This window comes from Nelumbo lutea, chromosome 4 (assembly GCF_056320005.1).
Source record: "Nelumbo lutea isolate HS-2025 chromosome 4, American lotus-T2T, whole genome shotgun sequence".
Classification (NCBI taxonomy): domain Eukaryota; kingdom Viridiplantae; phylum Streptophyta; class Magnoliopsida; order Proteales; family Nelumbonaceae; genus Nelumbo; species Nelumbo lutea.
The window spans coordinates 10,308,921-10,330,152 of record NC_142687.1 but is presented as its reverse complement, the minus strand read 5'-3'; the positions used below and the strand labels follow the sequence as shown (position 1 = coordinate 10,330,152).

Below are 21,232 nucleotides of genomic sequence, written 5' to 3'. Positions count from 1 at the left end.
ATAATGAAATATTTAACATAACTAGATTTTCAAATTTTAAATAGTTAAAATAACAAAATTATGTAATAAATAAAAAAATCTTAAGAGTAGAACAATAATTATAATAGATTTCATAACTTTTGAATTAATAATAATTTTATATTTTACAAAATTAAAAACGAAATTATGTAATAACAATATAAAATAGAATTTCATGAATTATTAAATTTCATAAATAATTATTGTTTTAACATTTTAAATAATTAAATGGTATTATAAACAACTAAATCATATCTTATATATTAATTCATAAACAAAAAAATAGATTAAATAACATGATTGTGTTAAAAAATATCAAAAGCACAAAATAAAGTAATTATAACTAGCGGGCCCCATTAGATGCATGATGTGGCACCTCTCCTTATCCCTCGCCCCTGTGGTCAAAACACTCTACCCCATCCCCGTCCCCTCCTCGATGGCAGGGCGGGTTGGAGGCGAGGCACCAATTCCCCATATTTTCCCCACCCTTAGGCAACCGCCTAAAAATAATCTAATTTGTGAATATTTTACAAATAGGATTAGGAAATTAATTTAGGGTATTTTAGGAATTGGATTATGACAATTTTGGGGTATTTTATAAATGGAATTATGGGATTCTAGGATTATAAGAATATGAGAAAAAAAATTAGAGATATGTTAAAAGACAATATTAAATCTAGTAATATTTTATTAATTTATCATCAAGTTTGGGGAATTATGTGCAAACCCCACCCCTAATTTAGAGCAAAAATATTTCCCCCATCCCAACCCTGTCTCTTCCCCATCCTTATTCAATATTCGAGAAAACTTTCCTTATTCGGGGTGGGCAAGGTGGAACTAGATTAAATCAATTAGAGGTATTAAAGCTTTTTATTAGTTATTTATTGTATTTTTGTTATACATATATTTTTAGCAATTGTGTATTTCCGCTATAAAATTTCAATAATTATTAGGGATTAAACTATTGTTATTTGTTAGACGTTATACTATTAATTTAGCTGAAATTGGGATTGTTCACTACTCAATTCTATTCGATTGGAGATTGTTTGGCTAGCCAAATTTATCTAGTCGAGTTAGGGAGTTGGTCATTCGAAACTAACCAACCATTAGTGAAAACTAATCATTGGTTAATTAATAAATATTCAAAATTTCAATGTTTAACATAATTTACATTAATCATTGTAATTTAATAAATTTTCATTAAATATTTACAACTATTTATTCACAAAAGATATTACTAATTGGTGTAATTTACTAATTTCTATAAAACCAATAATTATAGTTAATAGATAAAGAAAATCTGTAACTAATGATCCATAATTTTTAAAATAATTAATAATCAAAAATAGGAAATTAATCTAAGAACAAATTATTTAAAAACTATTTAAATAATAGTCCATTATTACTATTCAACTAAATAATTATTAAAATTTCTAGAAAACTTAAATTAGGACATTAACCTATCAGAAATTGTTTCATATTTATTTAAATAACAATCCATTATATTATTTTAACATATAATGATGAAATAATTTAGGAAAATAATTAAGTCTATCCACATCGGTTTAGAATCTAAACCACTTGGTTGACTTCAATCATACTTGGCTTTACATTAATTAACAACAAATGATTTACTTTTAATTAAAATTAATATAATTTACCATAATTACGTTAATTTACTATAATTACATCACTTTGATTAATAGTAAATAATTTACATTAATTTATTGTTATTGTAAATAACTAATATACTATACAATTTTGCTAATCAACAACAATTTCAATAATTTTTGAAAATTATGATAAAATATTGTAATTTATTGTTATTTAATTTACTTTAGTTAATTATATAAAATTTATTAAAATTGTAGGGGTGGAAAATTTCTATATAAAACTAGGGCCTTACCCTGCTCCACCCCGAACGGGCAAGTTTTCTCGAATTTTAAATAGGGTGAGGAAGAGAGATGGTGGGGACGAGGAAAATATTTTTGCTCCAAATCAGGAACAAGGCAGGTAAATTAGTAAAATATCAATAGATTTAACATTGAATTTTAAAATATATCTAAATTTTTCTCATATTCTTATAATCCTAGGATCCCACAGTTCTATTTATAAAATACCTCAAATTTGTTATAATCCAATTCTTAAAATACCCAAAAATTCTCATAATTCTATTTGCAAAATATCTACAAATTATATTATTTTTAGGTGGTTGCCTTGGGGTGCGAAAAAATTGGGAATTCCCCATCCCCGATAGGGAATGGGTGCCTCACCTTAAACCTGCCCCATCCTGCGCTCTGCACGGGCCCCGCTAGCCTCCTCTCCTAAAATTTATCCTAAACTACCTTACCCACTATCCTCCACTTTCTCTTAAATTATCTCTAATTCATATTTATCCTACCCCCCACTTTTACCTATATTTATCTAAAGAAAGTTTGAATAACAAAATTTATGACTCATTTAAATATTATAATGAAATATATATATATATATATATATATACAATTACAAAATTCAATACGTAATTATGTGCTAAGATATAAATAAGGTTTTTCCCGATTATTCAATTTAAATGTTATTCAAATAATAAAAATTTAACATTAAAAAACAAAGTATTATTTAAATATTTCAATAACTAAATATCTTAAATAAAAAATATTAAAAATAGCTAAATAATTATATAACAAAATATTTAAAGTAACAAAATTTTGTAATCAATCTAAAATTTTTCTTAGAAATAGAAAAATAATTATAACATAATATTGAAATTAATAATAAATTAATATTTTAAAAAATATTAATGAAATTATGTAATAATATCACAAATTATAATTTAATGGATTATTAAATTCAATAATTAATTAATATGTTAAAATTTAAATAATGGTATTATTTAAATAACTAAATAATATTGTAAATAACTAATTTCACTTATATCAATTAATAGTTCTAGAAAATAACTTTCAAAAAATTAATATTTATTAAGAATTATTTTAAAATCTTAATCTATATTTATTATATATTTATAAACTAAAATTAATATTTATTGTATTTTCCACAATTATTTATATTTTTTGTGATAAATATATCTTTAATAATTATGTATAAATCTTTTTTTTTGTTTTGTTATTTAATATAAAGTTTTCAATAATTATTGGAGATTAAACTATCATTATTTAACTTTTTAAATTTAATTTATTGTACTTATTATATTTTTGTTATAATTTAGTGATCAATATTTATTAGACGTAAAAATATTATTTGAGATTACACGATATATTGACTAATTTAATATTTTTTTAGTATTTATTGTATATTTGTAATTGTTGTATTTTATTGGTTATTTAATGTGTTTTCATTATCAATATATTTTCAACAATTGTGTATTTTCACTACAAAATTTCAATAATTACTGGAGATTAAATTGTTGTTTTATTAGAGATTGTACTATTAATTTAGTTGAAATTATAAGTGTTCATAGGTTGGTTCGGTTCAGTTGCAAGCTGTTTGGCCAACCAAATCGACCTGGTCAAGTTAGGAAGTTGGTCACCCCGAAACCGACTAACCATTAGTGAATACTGACAAACTCGGGTTATATTGGTTTGGGTTGATGTTTGGTTTGTTTAGTTGGTTAAAAAGATTTAAACTTAAGAAAATAAATTTGAATTAAAAAATTATAGTGACATTATTAAAAAATAGATTTTAAAATCAGATTTATGATATAAAATATTTTAGAATAAGAAATATGAGAATTTTCCCATTTTTCCATATTAAAAAGATTATGTATGTATGTATGTATGTAATTTGATTGGATCGTTTGATTTTGGTTGATGTACAAATAGCCAAAGTGAAATTGATCCAAAGTCAATCAATTCACGTCAAATTGATCAGATTGATTAATTTCATTAGTTTGATGAAAAAACCTTATTAAAATAAATTATTGTTATTTTTTGTATTGTAAAAAATATTAAAAATAACATATAAAATTTAAATAATTATTAATTATTTAAAAATAAAAAATTTAAAATAATTATATACTCTTTTAACAAATCCGTATATCGCACGGGTCGCCGCTACTAGTGAATAAGAGAATGAAGGCACTCACGCAGAGAGTGAGGGAATTGGAAGATGGCGCGCCCTATCGATGGAGGAGGCTTGGAGGCTTTGCACCGACTGAAATCGACAGAGCCTCCTCAATGGCTCTCCCCGTCTTCTGAACTATCCCAAGCTGCTCGAATAGCTTCTCAGTATCTCTTTTCTTCTCTGCAGCCTTTCTGCCCCAAATCGCCCTTCGATAGCCTCCTCGTCGAAGGGTTCGATGCCGAGCAGATATGGCAGCAGATCGACCTTCTAACACAGCCTCTGGTATCGAATATTAAAAGAGAGCTGAAGCGATTCGAGAAGAATCCCGAAGAAATTTTTAAGCTTCTTGGTGAAGAGCTCGTGAAGAAAGCTGCGAAGGAGAAAACTGAGGAAGTTTCTGATAAGGAAGCCGAGGGCTTCGAGGAAGAAAATGGAGGAAACGATGGTTCGGAGGATTTTGAAGACATTGGAGATGAAGAGCTGGGTAGTTTGGATGAGGAAGATGAAGAGGAAGAAGAGGAAGAAGAGGAAGAGGAAGGTGGTGATGCCGGTAATGGTGGCGGCGGCATTGAGGATCAGTTTCTGAAGATTAAGGAGTTGGAGGAGTTTATGGAAAAGGACGAGGAGAGGGAGTATGGAGTTTCCAAGAAGAAACAGCATAATGATCGTGAGGCTGATGATGGCGATGAAGAGGAAAAGGGCAGTGATGAAGAGGAAGACGAAGAAGACGATGATGAGGTCAGAAGGTTTATCTAGCTTATCTTGTTATTCGATAGTGCTAGGGGGTATGAAATTTTCTGAGTTATGTCTATTTTAGTAATACATTTAACTATATAGTAGTTGTCTAGGTGAATTGCGGTGACATTTTGGCGGGGAATTAAGAATAGAGACATTTTTGTGAAAAAACATTTCCATGTTATTTTTTACTGGATCCGTGTTGAGTTGCTTCTCTCAGTATTTTCTCATGGCGTTCTGTTGTTGCAGCTTGGGGGTCTTGGTGTTGATGGTTTTGAAGATGAAGGCACAGATAAAATGGAAGATGCCAGGTACTTATACTACCCTTATTCTACTGTCGCCACTTAATCTATTTCTCTATTCTGACGATATGTAGGGTGTTGAAGCTTGTTTTTGTTGCTACTGTCATTCTTTAGATTGCTCTATTATTGACTTGATAAAACAGAATATGTCCAATCTTGTAGCATTGTTACAGGGTACCTTAAAACTAAGGGGTCTTGCCCATGCTTGACACTTAGCAGAACATTTGACGTAAAATCCTAATGATGTTTCAAGCTGAAGTGATGAAAATATCAGCATTTAGCACTCCTAAACATGGTATTACAAGAAAGGACATAGGAACCAGAATTTAGCACTCCCCACACCATGAATTTTGAACTTTGGAACTTGGAAGTTGACGTGCCAGACAGCAATAGGAACCGGAATACTTGGAACCTGTGCCATGTAGAAAGATTACATTCGAGTTTTGAAACAGGTTCTTTCATCATTTGGATATTAATAGAACAATAGTGATTGTCACAAGGTAGGAAAAACAGGTGAATAGACAAACTGGATGGTGTCTTTTTCTTGTTCTGTATAATAAAAGATCTTATTTTGCAAAATCTTGTCATTCTGGACAACTAAGCAGGAGGGAACAAAATAATGTGCAGATGGGAGATTTGTTATAAAGTTTATTTTGATCTCTAAGTATACTTGATGCAAAATATTCCACCTCAGGTGCCCTTTTATTCATTAGATCAGTTCCCATTATCTGGACTTGGTACATTGCTTCCAAGTTCTATCTATGTTTTCTTGATGCGTTTTTTACATTTACCTTCATAGGATTTACTTGGTCTAAAGCATCTTTTATTTTCAGATATGAGGACTTCTTCGCACATAAAAAGAAAAAAGGTCCAAAAAGAAGGTCTGAACCTCTTGATGGATTAGAAGATTCTGATTCGGATGATAGGCAAGAGAATGAAATGTTTCTTGAGAATCAGGTATGCTTATTTTCAATCATGATACTTGCTTTAGTAAAATCCATGTGCCCGGGTGCAGTGGCAGGAAAATCTTGTTTTCTCCCTAACATGGAATCCAATTCAATTAGTTTCTTTCACCAAACTTGTTGCTAATTGCTATTACTACTATGATATTGTCATTATCATTATGGCTTTGCCATTGCCATTGTTTCATTGTTGGTATATTCAAACCACTAACCATATCCATGTTGTTTATTTGACAGAAGAAAGAAAATCTTTCTACCCATGAAAAGGAGCTTGAGAAGCTTCACTCCAAAATACAGCAAATGGAGAAAGCGAACTTGGAGCCCAAGACATGGACTATGCAGGGAGAGGTAATCTTTGTTCTTGCTGTTATCTTGGAGCTAGCTTATGAAATCATTTGGGGTTGCATGTGATATGATTTTGGCTTTAAATCATTTAGCTGGACTTGTCCTCATTTCATCTGGTATTTGTAACAGGTAACTGCTGCTAAAAGACCAAAGAACAGTGCTTTAGAAGTTGATCTAGATTTTGAGCATAATGTAAGACCTGTGCCAGTGATCACAGAGGAGGTCACTGCATCCCTTGAAGATTTAATTAAAAAAAGGATTCTTGAGGTAAGTTGTATCTCCCAATAGATATCAAGTTAAGTGCATACCTGTGGATAAATAATATTTTCTCCACCTCCAAGACATGCAACCATCCCCTCAAATATCTTGATGGAGGTGAAGTATATCTTCTATAATATATCAGTTTGCTGTTTGAAGTCCTCCAGTCAGATTATTGCACCATCGTATTAGGAGTCATCATCTAATTTAAACTTGAAATTTATACTCTGTAAATCAGGTCCATTTGGATGATTATGCAAACAACAAACTAGATGAGTAATTTCTCAATATTCTAACAAGTCATGCACATTATCAAACTACAAGGTTTCTAATCTCACTGGTTAATTTGTTAGTTGATTCCCCTGGTACTCTTTGTTATGCCATTTTGATTAAGTGGTCCTTTTCACTTGATCATCATGACTTTAGATATGCCAGGATTTCTCTTTGTTATCTTTTTATTCTGGTTGATTTGGTTGTCTTCTTTCTCCTTTGCTGCTTCCTTGTATTCTTGGTTCTTACCTCTTTGCCTTTATAAATTTTTACCACTTATCAACAAAAATAGGTGCTATTTTCACTCATTTCTTGCACCATCCTCTTTATTTAAATATGTGGTTTTTACTGTCATGCTTGTGAATATGGTTCAGGTTGCTGATTACACTAGCTGGTTCCTTTTCTTCTTCTTCTTGGTCTTTGAAAATATTGTAATATTTCAGGGGCATTTTGATGATGTTCAAAGAGCACCTAGTTTGTCATCAAAAGCACCAAAAGAACATAAAGAGCTGGTATGTTCTTTTTCTGTGAGATAGTGGTTCTTGGAGTATGGATTTCTAAAGTTCTTAGCTATGAAGACAATTGGCAGTTTTATCTTTTGTTAACTCATAAATATCCATCTACAGGATGACAATAAGAGCAAGAAGGGTCTAGCTGAAATTTATGAGGTCAGTACATTTTAATTAGATCGTTATTTGTTTCTATTGTTGCCTTTTTCTGTGTAGTTTTGATCTATTAATTGCATGGTGTCACATTGTGATAGCCTTTTGTTTTCGTTTCTCCTTTTGGTAATCATGAGAGAAAAATTGGTTTATTTCTTCTTGCAGGAGGAGTATGTACAAAAGACTGAGCTAGCTTCTGCCCCATTGTCTACCTCAGATGAACAGAAGAAAGAGGTATGAATGCTTATTATTTAGCTTCCATGTTTGCTTTAGTTCTTTTGTTCTCCTTCTGTTCCGTCTCCTTTTTGCAATTAATAATCTTGTAATCATGAGCCTTCCCCAAAATGTGAGATCACCCAAAATACACCTTCTTTAACTCTAGCTAAGGAAACTATCTTAGCCAATCTCTGGTGAAGGAGGGCAACAAGTTCATAGCTGAGGGTTTACAAATTACAATAACCTCTAATATGAGCTAAGTAATGGTATGATATTTCTTAAGAGAGACCATTGAAAAATTCATTTTCCTTAATGGCCCCAAGCAAATGATGGTGAGTCCTTGATGGTGTTATATATTTCCTTCTATAGCATGTCTTTCGTAATTTCTATTTAGTGGTTGAGTATAAAATTATTAATTTATGCATTCATGCTGAGATAAGCTATTTCATCCATTAACGTGTGCTATTTGAAAGAAATTTTTGGAACTGAAGGAGTGCATCCTAACAAGGGTAATACATTGGTTAAAAACCCTGAACTCCTTTCAGTTTTTTTACCTTTGATGACCTCTGGAGGAACTGGTTGGAAGTGGCAAATAGTTGTACAGGAAGAAGCAGGTCCATTACAGCTTGGTTTCCTCCTTTGGAAGGGTTTATAAAACTGGATTTTGATGAGAGCAGTCAGGGTAATCCTGGCTTGTCAGGAGTAGGTGGAACCTTGAGAAATGAGGATGGGTCTGTCTTATCTTTGTTTTCAGGGCCTGTGGGTATAAGAGATTCCATTAGCTTGCTGCTGTACAAGGCATTCAGATCACAAATCAACTTGGGATGAACAACTTAGTCATAGAGGGGTGATTCTCAGGTGGTTGTGAGGTGGTTGCAGGATCCGGGTTCTATTACTTGCAAGTGCAGGGGTCTGCTAAAGAAAATCAAGTGGTAGGCATTGCATATGAAAATTAGGATACAATGGGTGAACAAGTCAGCTAATGCAATGGCAGATTTGTTAGCTAGACAAGGGGCTGCTAGGGATTCTCTTTTTTGGGCTGTGTGTAATTTTCAGTTTTCAGCTTTATTTGTACAAGGGTGTGGCTGCATCTTGTGCCCCCCTTGGGATGATCATATCAGTTTTTATCCTTTGATAATAAAATCTAATTCATTTATAAAATAAATGTGCTATTTGGAAGAAAACTTTCTAAGTAGGGTTGAACTGAAAGGCTTCTTTTATGATGCCACAATGAAAGAAGAGTTTTTTTTTTTTTTTTTTTTTTTAATCCCTCTTTTTGTTTAAGCCTCTCTCTATGTGTGGGGGTAAGGCTGTGTACATCTTTCCCTCCCCCAACCCCACATTGGTGGGAGCCTTGTGCATTGGGCTGTCCTTTTTTTATTTTTATATCCATCTTTTCCTTTTTCATGATGTTACAATGAAATAAGAGGAGGACAGTATTATTTTGCTATTACTATTATTTATTATTATTATTTTTGGGCGGGTGGATGGGGGTGGGGGTTGACAAGACTCGTATATTATCTTTCTAATCCCCTCCCTCTTTTAAGGAGTTTCCAGTCATTCTGGTTTTATGAGCATCAAGGAGCCTCAGATTTTTAGGTGATACAAATTTCTATGACCAACACTTTATAGCTTATTTATATATGTGTAAGTTTACAAACAGGAGGTCTCCCTTTATGCTGCTGCAAAAAAGTTCATATAAGACTTGCCTTATTACTAGGTAATTCATGCATGTATTCACTTCATATTTTACACTAGAACCTATTTTCATTCTAAGATCAGCCATGCATTATATGACTCACCTTTTACATGTATATCATGACTGAAACTTAATAGCTTATGAAAGTAAAAATGATATTTTTAGTCTTTTTTAAACCTATTTTGGTGGGGAAGACCACATTATTAAGGTATCAAGCCAAGACTGACATCATGTGGATCTGTAGCAAAATCTCTAAAATAATCTCTGAAAGATTCTTGGATCTCTGCAAGTGTTTGTGTATCAATCATGTTTCTTAGAATTTCCTTGGACTTCTACCCTATAGAAACTGGGTTAAGGTAATAAGGCCCATTTGAGGCCAACTTATGACCCATGCTTCTATTTGATTCAGTGATTATATGCTAATGGCGATAAAGCCAACCCTAGGCCATAGCCTTGCAGAAGGCAACCCCAATTGATCATCTGTGAGTGTCACTTCTAACTGAGCTGTCAAAACTCATTTGAATTCAGCCTAGATTTGGACCTTGCCACTGTACAAAGATTGTTTCCATATTCGCAAAGGTCCAGCTGAAAGAGTGGAGCCACTTTTATGTTCATGTCTGCCTTGGGAAGAAATGTTTTTTTGTTAATGATATAAATTAATCATTCTTAAGGAAGAGAGCCGTTAACAACTTGCACTGGGTTTAATGGATTTGTGTTTCCTTGTCTAATAAGAGATCCTAGGCTCAAACCTTATTGCTTGCAAAGTTAACCCTTTTATTTTGGCTCTAGTCAGACACGGGTGCTTTGTTGATCAATAACAAGCCACCTTTTGCATAGTGCCTAAACAGAAGCCTGCTTAACATGATTTGGGGGAGTCATGCCCAATGGCTTCCTTCAAATTTAAGCAGCAATATTTCTTATTGTCTTGTTATAGTACTCAAAATCACAGGGAAAGAGGGTCCTGGAGGCTTTCTTTCATGCTCTAGTGAGATCGAACTGCTTTTGGGGTCTTGTACCATCTTGAGGTTGATTCCTATTTCCTAGTATAAAATGTCTTGGGGACTGTTTGATAAGAGCTGAAGTTGCTGAACTGAATGGCTTGTGCATTTTAGAAAACAAAATAATTAAAGAATGAAATGTTGAACGTTGTAGTAATTTATCCAGTTTCAGCCATTCAGGAGCACAACCTCCTAAAAAACTTGTTCACTAAAAGACAAAGCAATAAGCTTTTCTGTTTTTTTTTTTTGTTTTTTTTTATAATGAAAACAATAAGCTTTTAACTTCGGCCACCTGAACTGTTATTTAACGGTTCCTTAGTGGATGGCTTAACTTGCATTCTTTCTGATGTTCATTTTGAACGTTTATGTACATATATTCTACATTTGTATTTTTTGGATCTCCCTTTCCTGAGGGGATTGAATTTCTATACCTAATGATGTTCCTCTTTGATCAGGCAAGTCTTCTATTCAAGAAACTCTGCTTGAAGTTGGATGCCCTGTCTCATTTCCACTTCACACCAAAGCCTGTATGTTCTAATTTAAGTATTTTTGGTAACATTAGCTCCTGTTTTTTTTGAAGAGTTTTCTTGATATTTATCTACCTTGCTGACTTTGGACAGGTCATTGAGGACATGTCTGTACAAGCAAATGTCCCTGCCCTGGCAATGGAAGAGGTAAAAAGGCATTTCTCCTCTTTATTTGGAAAATTCAGGATATTTTTGCCCAATATGTTACAAATCAGGAATTAATTAATTTTGGCCCTATTTTTAATCATAATCCAATGTATTATTTTTGTCTTCTCCGAGCAGATTGCACCTGTTGCAGTGTCAGATGCAGCTATGCTGGCCCCCGAGGAGGTGTTTGCTGGCAATGGTGATATTAAGGAAGAAACAGAACTTACACAAGCGGAGAGAAAGAGGAGGAGAGCTAATAAAAAAAGAAAATTTAAGGGTAAGTTCTTATAACTTGTAGCTTCATTCAATCATTCGTCTATATTGTACCATACTCGTGGCAACGTGTCACATGGGCAATCTGTTCTATTAATTGCAACCTGGTGGTAATATGGAATATTTGAATGGTTGGTTTGTGATCAAATCCCTTGAACATTTGGGGTTACCTGTTTGCATCTCATCATTAGCTATTTTCAACATGGCTGCAGCTAAGACAGCTAAAAAGCTGGCAAAGAAGGCACGCAATGACACAGTATTGAAGCATTCCCATGGTAACTTTGAATTATTTGCCATTCATCTCGTCATTTCTAATTCTCATAAATTTTCCTGTATGCAATATCTTTGGCTTAAAACTTCATTAAACTGCAGATGAGGAAGCATCATGAATTCCTGGTGGGATTTCAGTTAACAGAGATATTCTCCACATCCCATTGGCCTACTTGAAATAGCAGAGTGGGAAAAGGATGAGGGGGACTAGAGGACCCCAAGGAGAGAAGGGGATCTTTAAGGCAGCTTGAAGCCTGAAGAATTGTCTGGTTTGCGGATGTAATCTTGAAATTAGCAAGAAAATTTTGAAGCTAGTTGTCTACGATGTCTTTTTTCTTTTTTGGGGTTCGTTGTAATTTCTAGGTATTCCGTGTTTTTTTTTTTTTCCTTTTTCTCCCCTTTAAAGGTCCGGAGGCAATCCCGTAGTTATGAATTCAATTACCAAATTCATTTTCTATTTTTTTTCGCATATATCTTTATGAGGAAATGATAAAAGAGAGGGGATTACTACTTTATTCTTTTAATTGGACTCTTGACTAACTGATTGGTGGTTTTGTTGGTACGTAAATTGGGTAGTTTAAGAATAGATGCGGTTTCAAGTCCTGCTATTGGATCCCACCATTTAGAGAAGAGTTATTAGATGGTTGTTGAACAGGTGTTGTATTATGTCAAGAAAAAAATTAATTACGACCTCTATGGTGGCATAAGGCAAAGTTAATTTTCAATTTTTATATATAATAAATTAATGTAATGTAGCATATTGAATTTATTATATATATATATATATATATATATATAATATAATATATGAAATATATTTTTTATAATTTTAAATATAATAATATAAATTATATATATATATATATATATATTAAAATTAATAAATATTAAAATATAATCTGATTGGATTAAATCGAATCTGAATCCACACCATCATGTCAGATTGGACCGTGGAGTTTTGGGCATGGTCATGTGTAAAAATTGGATGCTTCATAGTATGATTACGTTTTTTGGGCATAATCATGTGTAAAAATTGGATGATTACTTTTTTTTTTATAAGTGGATAGTATGGTTACTTAAAACCATGCTTGCGAATTGGATTGACATTTTGTTGGGAATTGGTGGAAAGGCTAGTGCAAAAGTGGAATTGCCACCGATAATATTACCTTATTAGCACAGTTTTCACTTTTGCTCGTTGTTTGTAAATTGTTATCCGCCTTTATTTTGTTAACAGAATTAGGCTCAGTTTGGAAGCAGTACAAATGTAAATATGTACAGTATAAATACATATAAAATAATATAAAATAAAAGATTTTATTTGTATTTGTTCTTCTTCCAAATTCAGCCAAAAATGGCAACACAACATCCCAAAGTTATATATCAATTAAGAGCAATGTTTAAAGTATTAATCCTAGCAATATGCAAAAGTTATGTATGGTGAGTTTTAGATGGTGTTTGATTATTTGGTTGTTTATTTGAAAAACAGTGTTGGATTCAAGGTTCACACAACCGATATGCCCTACCAGCGTATCGGCTTGTGTCGGTGTTTATTTATTTTTATGTTTTACTTACTTTTTTCGAAATTGGTTCAGAGGGGCCGACTTAAGGCCTGACTACCTTGGTTGACCCAATACAATCCTTGTAGGGGCATATCGGGAAGCCACCGACACGATATGTATTGGCCTATACGAGTTGATACTTTGAACCTTGGTTAGATCATTATCACATACGCATTGGGGAAAATACCATCAATTGTTAAAACCATTAATTAAATAATTTTTTTTTAGAGTCAACTATTGGGAGAAATACATTTTTATGTTTCCCCCGATACCCAACCTAATACTACCCAGCCTATAATGGTGCCCACCTGTCAAACAACACTAAATAAATGTTTATCACCCACTTTTTTTTTTGTTTTTCAAGATAAAAAAGTATAAAACATTTATTAAAATAAATGACCACAGTATTAAACAAAACCTTCATTCAGTGATACATATATATATTTTAATATTTAACATATGGGTATGTTAGGATAGGTATTCAAATTTGAAATTATTAAAATGCCCGACCCTCCATACTAATATGATATGTATTGATACTTTAAACCTTTATTTTCTTTTATATGTATAATTTAAACCTTGACTAGAGGTTCATTTTCAATAGCTAGCGTAGGTCTTACATTGTCATCAAGCCTTTCTCCTCCCTTTTCTCGTTTGTTTGATACCAATTGGCAAGAAGACAATATCGATCAACAAAGAAAGATTAAGGGGGTGTTCCACGACATGGATGTTTTAGAAAAAAAACAATGTTTTCAAAGTGGAAAAAAAAACAAGTTGGTTTTGTTTTGAAAAATAATACATGTTTTTGGAATTAACAAAATATTGGTTTTTAAAAATAAACACAAATATTCTAATATAGAAATTATATGATTTGTAGAACATGATGTTGAATAATTAGATAAAAACATGTTTTTGAAACCAAAATCGAGAACATGTTTTTGGTTTTAATTTTGAAAACAAAAAACATATACACAACCAAAAGATCCAGCTAAAACAATAGATAGTATTTAACAAAAAAAGAAGAAAACCTAAAACATTCCACAACTAAAGGAGGTGAAGAGGACCAAGTGTAATGAGAGCATGAATGATTTAACTTTTTTATACTATAATGAAATTTATTATATATTAACCCTCAAGATTTGGGGGTCATCTGTTTATTGAAATAAGCTTCGAACCTTTTTGGTTTGGAGGATGATAAAAAGAAAAAATTTCACCTATTTTATTTTTTTAAACAATTATTTACCAGAGAAGCTGAGTTAGTTTAGTCATTAAAATTAATTATCTTCGTTATTTCATGGATCACAAATGATAGGGATGCAAATGGATTGGATTGGATTCAAAATAGGGTATATTTAAATATAATCTGACAATGTTTATCAGATCTGATAAGACTCGATTTGAATTCGAATCCTATGGATAAATCGGATCTTCATATTCCGACCCGACTTGTTTTCTTAAAAAATTAATAAATTATTATAAGAAAAATAAATTTACTAATTTAAATAAAGTAAAAACAAAAAATATAAATATTTTTAATTACTTTCATCATATATATACATTTTTATAAAAAAATAAATAATATAATAAAGTTATAAAATTATGATATAAAAAATATATTTATAAATAAATAAATAATATATATATATATTATATTTTTATATTTATAAATATATAATATATCAGATTGGATTTTCTCGAATAAAAAAAGAGAATTCAAACTCGAAAATCCGAAAGAATTAATCCGCATTTGACCAAATAGGATCGGATCCATTTGCACCCCTGACCGATGACGGATGGTAACATCTCTCGAGGTTTTGAGAAGTCGGGGTAAATTAGAAGAGAAAAGGGGAAAAGTAAAGGAGGTTTTAGATAATAACCCTAAAAATTTCATTACCAGTTTCAAAATTACCGGAGTATCATCTGATTTTCTTTCAAAATGCCCAATAAGTCCTATTCGCAGACGTTAAGAAGCATATGATATCTTATATAGTGGGTAATTTCGTCATTTAGAACTATGAACCCTAACAATCTTCCAGACTATAAATAGATCTCTGAAATCGAGCTGTTTCATTTTGCCGAAAGAGCAGAGCGGGGGAGGCTTTCTTCTTCATTACAGATTGCATCAAATGGGTAACTTCCAATTCGCTGCAATAACTATGTTTTCTAGGGTTCTTCACCTTGTACTCTTACCACAACTTTGTTTCTAGGGTTCTTCATTCTATGATTTTAGCGTTTAACTCAGATTACTTGCGATTTCTGAGTTTTTTTTTTTTTTTATTTCGTACTTTTATTAAGGATATTGTATCTTTTTGTTCCGGTGGTTTCGTTTTTTGCTTCGGATTTTGTATTTGAATTGTTCTTATGTGATTCCTTGTGCAATCTTCATGCTTTATCGTTTAAATAAGCTGAAAAAGTATGTTACCCTTACTGATTATTTGTCGTTGTTTATTTTCATACTCAATATTGTTTATAATTTCTCTTTTTTCAGCGAGGATTAAGGTTCACGAACTCCGAACCAAGTCGAAAACTGAGCTTCTAAACCAGCTCAATGAGCTCAAGGCTGAGCTTGCATTGCTCCGAGTGGCTAAGGTCACTGGAGGTGCACCTAACAAGCTTTCTAAAATGTGAGTGTTTTCTCCCTCAGTTTTTTTTTTTTTCCCATTTGAATCATCCTTTCCTTTTGCATTTTTGTCGTAGAACTTCTTAGGTGATACATTCCATCTTTCAAAATGTTTATTTTTTAATATTGTATATGTTTCCATGATGCTGCAGTAAGGTTGTTAGGTTGTCCATTGCTCGTGTGCTTACCGTTATTTCCCAGAAGCAGAAAGCCGCATTAAGGGACGCATACAAGAAGAAGAAGTTTGTGCCATTGGATCTCCGACCAAAGAAGACTCGGGCAATCAGGCGCCGTCTCACAAAGCATCAGGTACTTGGTTGCTTCACACTCTTGTGTTTATCTTCTCCTAAGGTCTCTGTTGACAGCACGGGAACTGTATGTATTGGACGATGTCTGCATTCTTCTCTAAACTAATGGAACTGTATGTATAGGCCCCAGAAGATTAGACATGTTTGTAGATAATTTGCACATAATTGCATGATGGCAGGTTAACTGCACTGGGTAGACTTAAGGCATTTTATCGGGAGGGATTGTGTGATTGGGGTTGCAAGTTTACAATGTCAAGGTTTTTACTGTGGTGTATTTTGCAAGCAGATGAGGCTAAATGTCCAAGTAGCTGTAAACTTGCTAATATCCTAGATGGTTTTGAGACCTGAACCATGACTGATTAGGGTGGTTAATTATTTGAAATAATTGACAACACTTAGCCACTTACACGAAGGTGCATAGGGTAAGATGAAGTATTTAATAAGATCGCAAAACTAATGGAATAATGTTGGAAATCACACAAAAAAAATGTAATGCTTCTTTTAGCTGTTGTTTGTTATTTATCATACATCAAGCGTTCTCCATGGGGGCAACTATGTCTTGTGTTTGTAAGCATATATTTCTAACAAGGCAATCCTTTTTTAGGGTGTAGTGTAAAATGCTTTCCTTTTATGGGATGCTTTCCCTTTCTCAAGATTCACCTTTTTAATAGAATCTTATATGGATGTCACTTCCTTTTTTAGGATGCTCTTCTCAAGAAAATCAGATAACCAATATTTAAAACTTGGATGCCATTGCAATTTGTACACTTCAAAACGAATTTAAAATGATCAGTTATATATATTCCCTAATTTAATTTTCCTTTTTCGTCTTGTTTATTTCTCTTTACATTAGTAAAGAGATCTCATTGCTTATATATTAGAAGATTTTACATTTTAACAATGGTGTACTTTATCACATCGACAAACTTGTTTTCTTTTCCAACCCCTAGCCAAACTGCAAAACTGAAATTTCAACTATGTTTTGTACTAGATGATGGTTTTTGCATTGGGAGATAGGTGCTTACCTGTGGTGCTGGTTTTAGGATTTTTGTTGTTTTAAAGTTGACTTTGGTACAGTTTTAGTGGTTATGGTTATTGCTGTTGCGTATAGAAAGGTGTTGGATCTGAGATTGGATTTTGTCCTCACAAAATTGTTCCTCAAACTGTCCTCACAGCATTTGGCATTGGGAACACCTCCATACTTGTATGTTTTCATTCATGAGAAGATGTTCCGAATGCACGTCTGCAAGTTTTGCGAGGATTGTGTGAATACCAATTTTACAGGGACGAAATCTGGATTCGTTGGATGTCTATGGAGTAGTCAATTGGATGCGTGATGGCAGAACCACAGAAGCTTGGAAGGGAGGGAAACTTCATCTAGAATTAACATGTTGATCAGAAGAAAAAGATGGAAACATTCAAGCTGTGGAGTACTTACATTTTTTCCTGATTTTGGAAAAGTTGATCTGAATACAGGAAGTTTCTTCAGGCATTAGCATGGCTATTTTTCAAAGTGTCAAAGTTCAAAGCAGGTTGGGACTTGGGTGGGCTTAATTTGAGATCGGCATAGCCTAACCCAACCCAACCTATTGCACAGGTTGTGCTTGGATTTTTGGTTCTGGAATGGACATGAGCCTTGAAACTTGGGTTTTATTCTCAATTTAGTTAGACCTGGGTTAATGCTCTTGGTAGCCCAAGGATTGACCAATCCCCAGCCTAACTCAAACCTTCTAGACCAATATAATAAACCTATTCTATGTGTATCTAACAATTTGTGTTTTTGTTGCTTATTCATCTTCATATTTACAAGATTATTCATGTCCATACTCGTGTATCTAACAATATGTGTTTTTGTTGCTTATTCATGTCCATATTTCCAAGATTGTGTAAACTCTAGGGGATAATTATAATATGCATGCAATTAACCTAAGCATATACATGTACACATGTACACACATTTATTCGTGCTTTTACAAAGATACATCTTTTATGGTGGATAGCATTTCATGTACACATATTTATCCATGCACATAGAAACATCTTTTATGGTGGATAGCATTTCATGGTGTTTTTACCTTTCTTGATGAATACTAGCTAATGAGAAGGAAAACACTTTCAGTTATCGTGTGTATTGGTGCAACAATGATAGGAAGTGTGAGATGAGGTGAAAGATGGGAAAGATGTAAAGTAGCAAATTAATAATGGAAAACCGATACCAATGCATTATAACGAGTTAAAGAGCTTTGAGCACATTTATGTTCCGTATTGATGTGGATAATAAAATGGTTGGTAATTACATTGTTTTCAGAAAAAAAAGGTTGATAATTACACGCTATTCAAGGACATAGAGGACACGATTTTGTTATACTTTAGGTGCACATAGAATGCATTACAATTGTTTTGTAACTATAGTTTGCATTAGGTTCTGATGCTGATAGTGAACTGCTTTTGCAGGCTTCATTGAAGACCGAGAGGGAGAAAAAGAGGGAGATGTATTTTCCAATGAGGAAGTATGCCATCAAGGTCTAATATGGACATTGAAGCGATGGTAGGTAATAGTGCTGTTTGGGTAATTGCATTTTTGTTTGCATTTTGGTTTTGGCCCTAATGTAACCGTCCATGATGTCTTGTTAGTTTCTATTTCATATTTTGTAGCTAGATGAGTATTGGAGTTAAAACAAGGAACCCAGGGCTTTATGTTCATGGGTAGAAAATTTTACATTTTATGAAGTTATTTCAGTTAAGATCATTTCTTTTTATCAAGTTGAACCTTATTTTTCGTTTTTTTTGTATGAACTACTTTTTTTTTTCCAACTTTTCTCATCCAAGGGTGCACTCCAAGGAATGGATGCCTAACTGGGTACAAAGCAATTATTGTGTATTAACACGTCAATAGCTGTTAGGCGCAGCTAATGGATTGGAGCCATCAACCTCCACCTGCATGTGCAGTTTCCATTCAGGGTCTAATTTTATGAATTGTACACTCTCGAACTGAGCCTCAATTTTGCGTGGTCATTCTCCACAATGAATTATCATTGGCTGAACGCTTTAACTGATATTGATAATATACATGGGACCACACTGAGGTCGAATGGTTGTGGGCCCTTGTGACTGGTGTGGATTCCATAACAGCTATAGCCTCAGCTAATCTTATCACTGTTATTTTCTGTAGCCCGTAGGTAAACCGTCTTGGTTGGAGATTGGTTTAATTAAAATGAGGTTTTATAATTCATCAAAAGAAATAGAGGTTTTATAGCTGTATCTGGGTAAAGCTGAGGGTCTTTTTCAGGTTTTATAATGGCGGTGTTTTGTATGATTTCCCTTTATCTTATGTTTGGTTTTAAGGAAAAAGTGGGGAAAGGAAAGGAAGGGAAACTCATACAAGGTTTGTAAAGGTTTCCCTTCATTTCTTTTCCTTTTCCTACTTTTTCCTTCAAACCAAACGCAGCCTTATTTGATAAAGGGTGTTATGTCATTGCTAAATCAGCATTTATCCCATTGTGCTGATTTATGTGTGCGGCATCTGTTGGATGAACCTTCATTTTAATACTACTTCCCCTAAAGGTTGTGTTTATTTAATATTCCACTGATGGGGTCCTTAAAGTTGTTTAGGTGTCAATAAACTGTTTATAAAGTATTTTTCTTGGTTTTGAAGATAAATAAAATATAAATGTTTATTAAATTGGAAATTATACCAAAAACATACAATGTAATGCATGGCGAGGTCGACATAAATTAACATGTTGGAATCCTCTGCATCCAAAAAACAGTGGGAACTGTTTGCCATTGTATTTGTAATACTAGGTCAGTCGTGAGAAAGGTTCAAAATATTGATATGCTCAGGGGCATATTGAGTGAATTAATGCTGTTTTTTTTTTTTAATATTTTTTGAAACCGGTTCAGGGAGCTGGTTTATGGTTCTGCCACCCCCTGAACCAGTCAGACCACCAATACACCCACTATAGGGGTGTGTCAGAGGGGTCTTGGAATAATCTGTATCACGTAGGTGTTTGTTTTTGGGTATTAAGTATAATTTTCCTCTGACCCCTTTCTCCCTTAAGTGCTGGTTGTGGGATTTGATTTCACATCTAACGTGTAAGCATTGTTCCCCATAAAAAATGGAATCCCAAAAAATGTTCGAAACACATTGGAGGAATCAGTACATGTTTTGCTCATGGGCATGGCCGTAGGGGAATCCCCAAAAAATGTATTATTATCATTAACAGTAAATCTAAAGCTTAATGGCTACAAGTTAAGTATAAACACATTGGAAGCACTAAACAAATATTTCAACATCTGAACATTTTGCATGTAAAATGAACTAAAGGCCCGTTTGGGAGGATTAAAGGCCTGATTGAATTGTTTTCTCCTATCTGTCTTGAAGATGCTAAAAGAATCTTCATCTATCTGTAGTTGGGCTTTTCATGATTTTGAACCAAACATAAATTGCAGACCAGAAGCTATTGCCTGAAAGCCCCCAACCCCAAATGCGCACTAAAAAAGTGTACTGTGGGCCAGACCCACAAGAATTAATACGAGTGAATTGTGATCAAGGAATTCGATATAGGATATCCAATAGGTGTTCCAAATTTCATTAGTACACAGATGAGTGCGCGATTTAATTAATAGGAATTGAATACACCAAGTCACATTGCTTGCAGCTGGTGCAGGGAAGCTGGGCCAAACGAGAATAGTGCCGCTAATAAATCGGGTCAGATCCAATAATTCGATTTGATAAGAGCTAGATTTGAATGCTTCCCTCGATCTTAATAATTTCCAGACTCTTATCAGATGGATCGATAGAACCCAATCCGTTTGCAGCTCTATAATTCTAAGAACAGTGGTGGTGATAGTTGCATTATGCATTTCATATTTCTGCTTTGACAGGGAGACTCCGTTGAAACTTGAAAGCCTCCAACTCGACGGTTGATTGCTTGAATGTAAAGCAATCAATTCCAATTATACTAAAATTGAGTTCAA

The 21,232-nt window shown here is 33.2% G+C and overlaps 2 protein-coding genes across 3 annotated transcripts; both read left to right on the top strand.

The window, feature by feature from the left end:
* Positions 1 to 4,078: 4,078 nt before the first annotated feature.
* LOC148853855 (U3 small nucleolar ribonucleoprotein) lies at positions 4,079 to 12,289 on the top strand. Of its 2 annotated transcripts, none has more exons than XM_088984664.1 (13): positions 4,079 to 4,839; positions 5,086 to 5,147; positions 5,972 to 6,095; positions 6,338 to 6,448; positions 6,575 to 6,712; positions 7,417 to 7,485; positions 7,600 to 7,641; positions 7,801 to 7,869; positions 11,004 to 11,075; positions 11,169 to 11,222; positions 11,358 to 11,499; positions 11,708 to 11,770; positions 11,868 to 12,289. In XM_088984664.1, the coding sequence occupies exons 1-13, from the start codon at positions 4,147 to 4,149 to the stop codon at positions 11,882 to 11,884; spliced, it is 1,656 nt and encodes a 551-aa protein (XP_088840790.1). In that variant the 5' UTR covers positions 4,079 to 4,146; the 3' UTR covers positions 11,885 to 12,289. The 2 variants fall into 2 exon arrangements, with proteins under 2 accessions (XP_088840790.1, XP_088840791.1); XM_088984665.1 differs by having other exon boundaries at positions 4,094 to 4,839; positions 6,341 to 6,448.
* A 3,109-nt stretch (positions 12,290 to 15,398) lies between these two features.
* LOC148853854 (large ribosomal subunit protein uL29) lies at positions 15,399 to 19,015 on the top strand. The gene is made up of 4 exons (XM_088984501.1): positions 15,399 to 15,454; positions 15,813 to 15,948; positions 16,097 to 16,253; positions 18,707 to 19,015. Exons 1-4 carry the CDS (start codon positions 15,451 to 15,453, stop codon positions 18,779 to 18,781), a joined length of 372 nt encoding a protein of 123 aa, XP_088840627.1. The 5' UTR covers positions 15,399 to 15,450; the 3' UTR covers positions 18,782 to 19,015.
* Positions 19,016 to 21,232: the final 2,217 nt, after the last annotated feature.

What these genes read in the sequence shown, in the direction of transcription:
- LOC148853854 (XM_088984501.1), top strand. An exon ending in CCTAACAAGCTTTCTAAAAT is followed by an intron (nt 15,949 to 16,096) that starts GTGAGTGTTTTC and finishes ATGATGCTGCAG; the next exon opens with TAAGGTTGTTAGGTTGTCCA. An exon ending in GCCGTCTCACAAAGCATCAG is followed by an intron (nt 16,254 to 18,706) that starts GTACTTGGTTGC and finishes CTGCTTTTGCAG; the next exon opens with GCTTCATTGAAGACCGAGAG.
- LOC148853855 (XM_088984664.1), top strand. Translation starts at nt 4,147, where the DNA reads ATGGCGCGCCCTATCGATGGAGGAGGCTTGGAGGCTTTGCACCGACTG. An exon ending in CATGGACTATGCAGGGAGAG is followed by an intron (nt 6,449 to 6,574) that starts GTAATCTTTGTT and finishes TATTTGTAACAG; the next exon opens with GTAACTGCTGCTAAAAGACC. An exon ending in CAGATGAACAGAAGAAAGAG is followed by an intron (nt 7,870 to 11,003) that starts GTATGAATGCTT and finishes CTCTTTGATCAG; the next exon opens with GCAAGTCTTCTATTCAAGAA.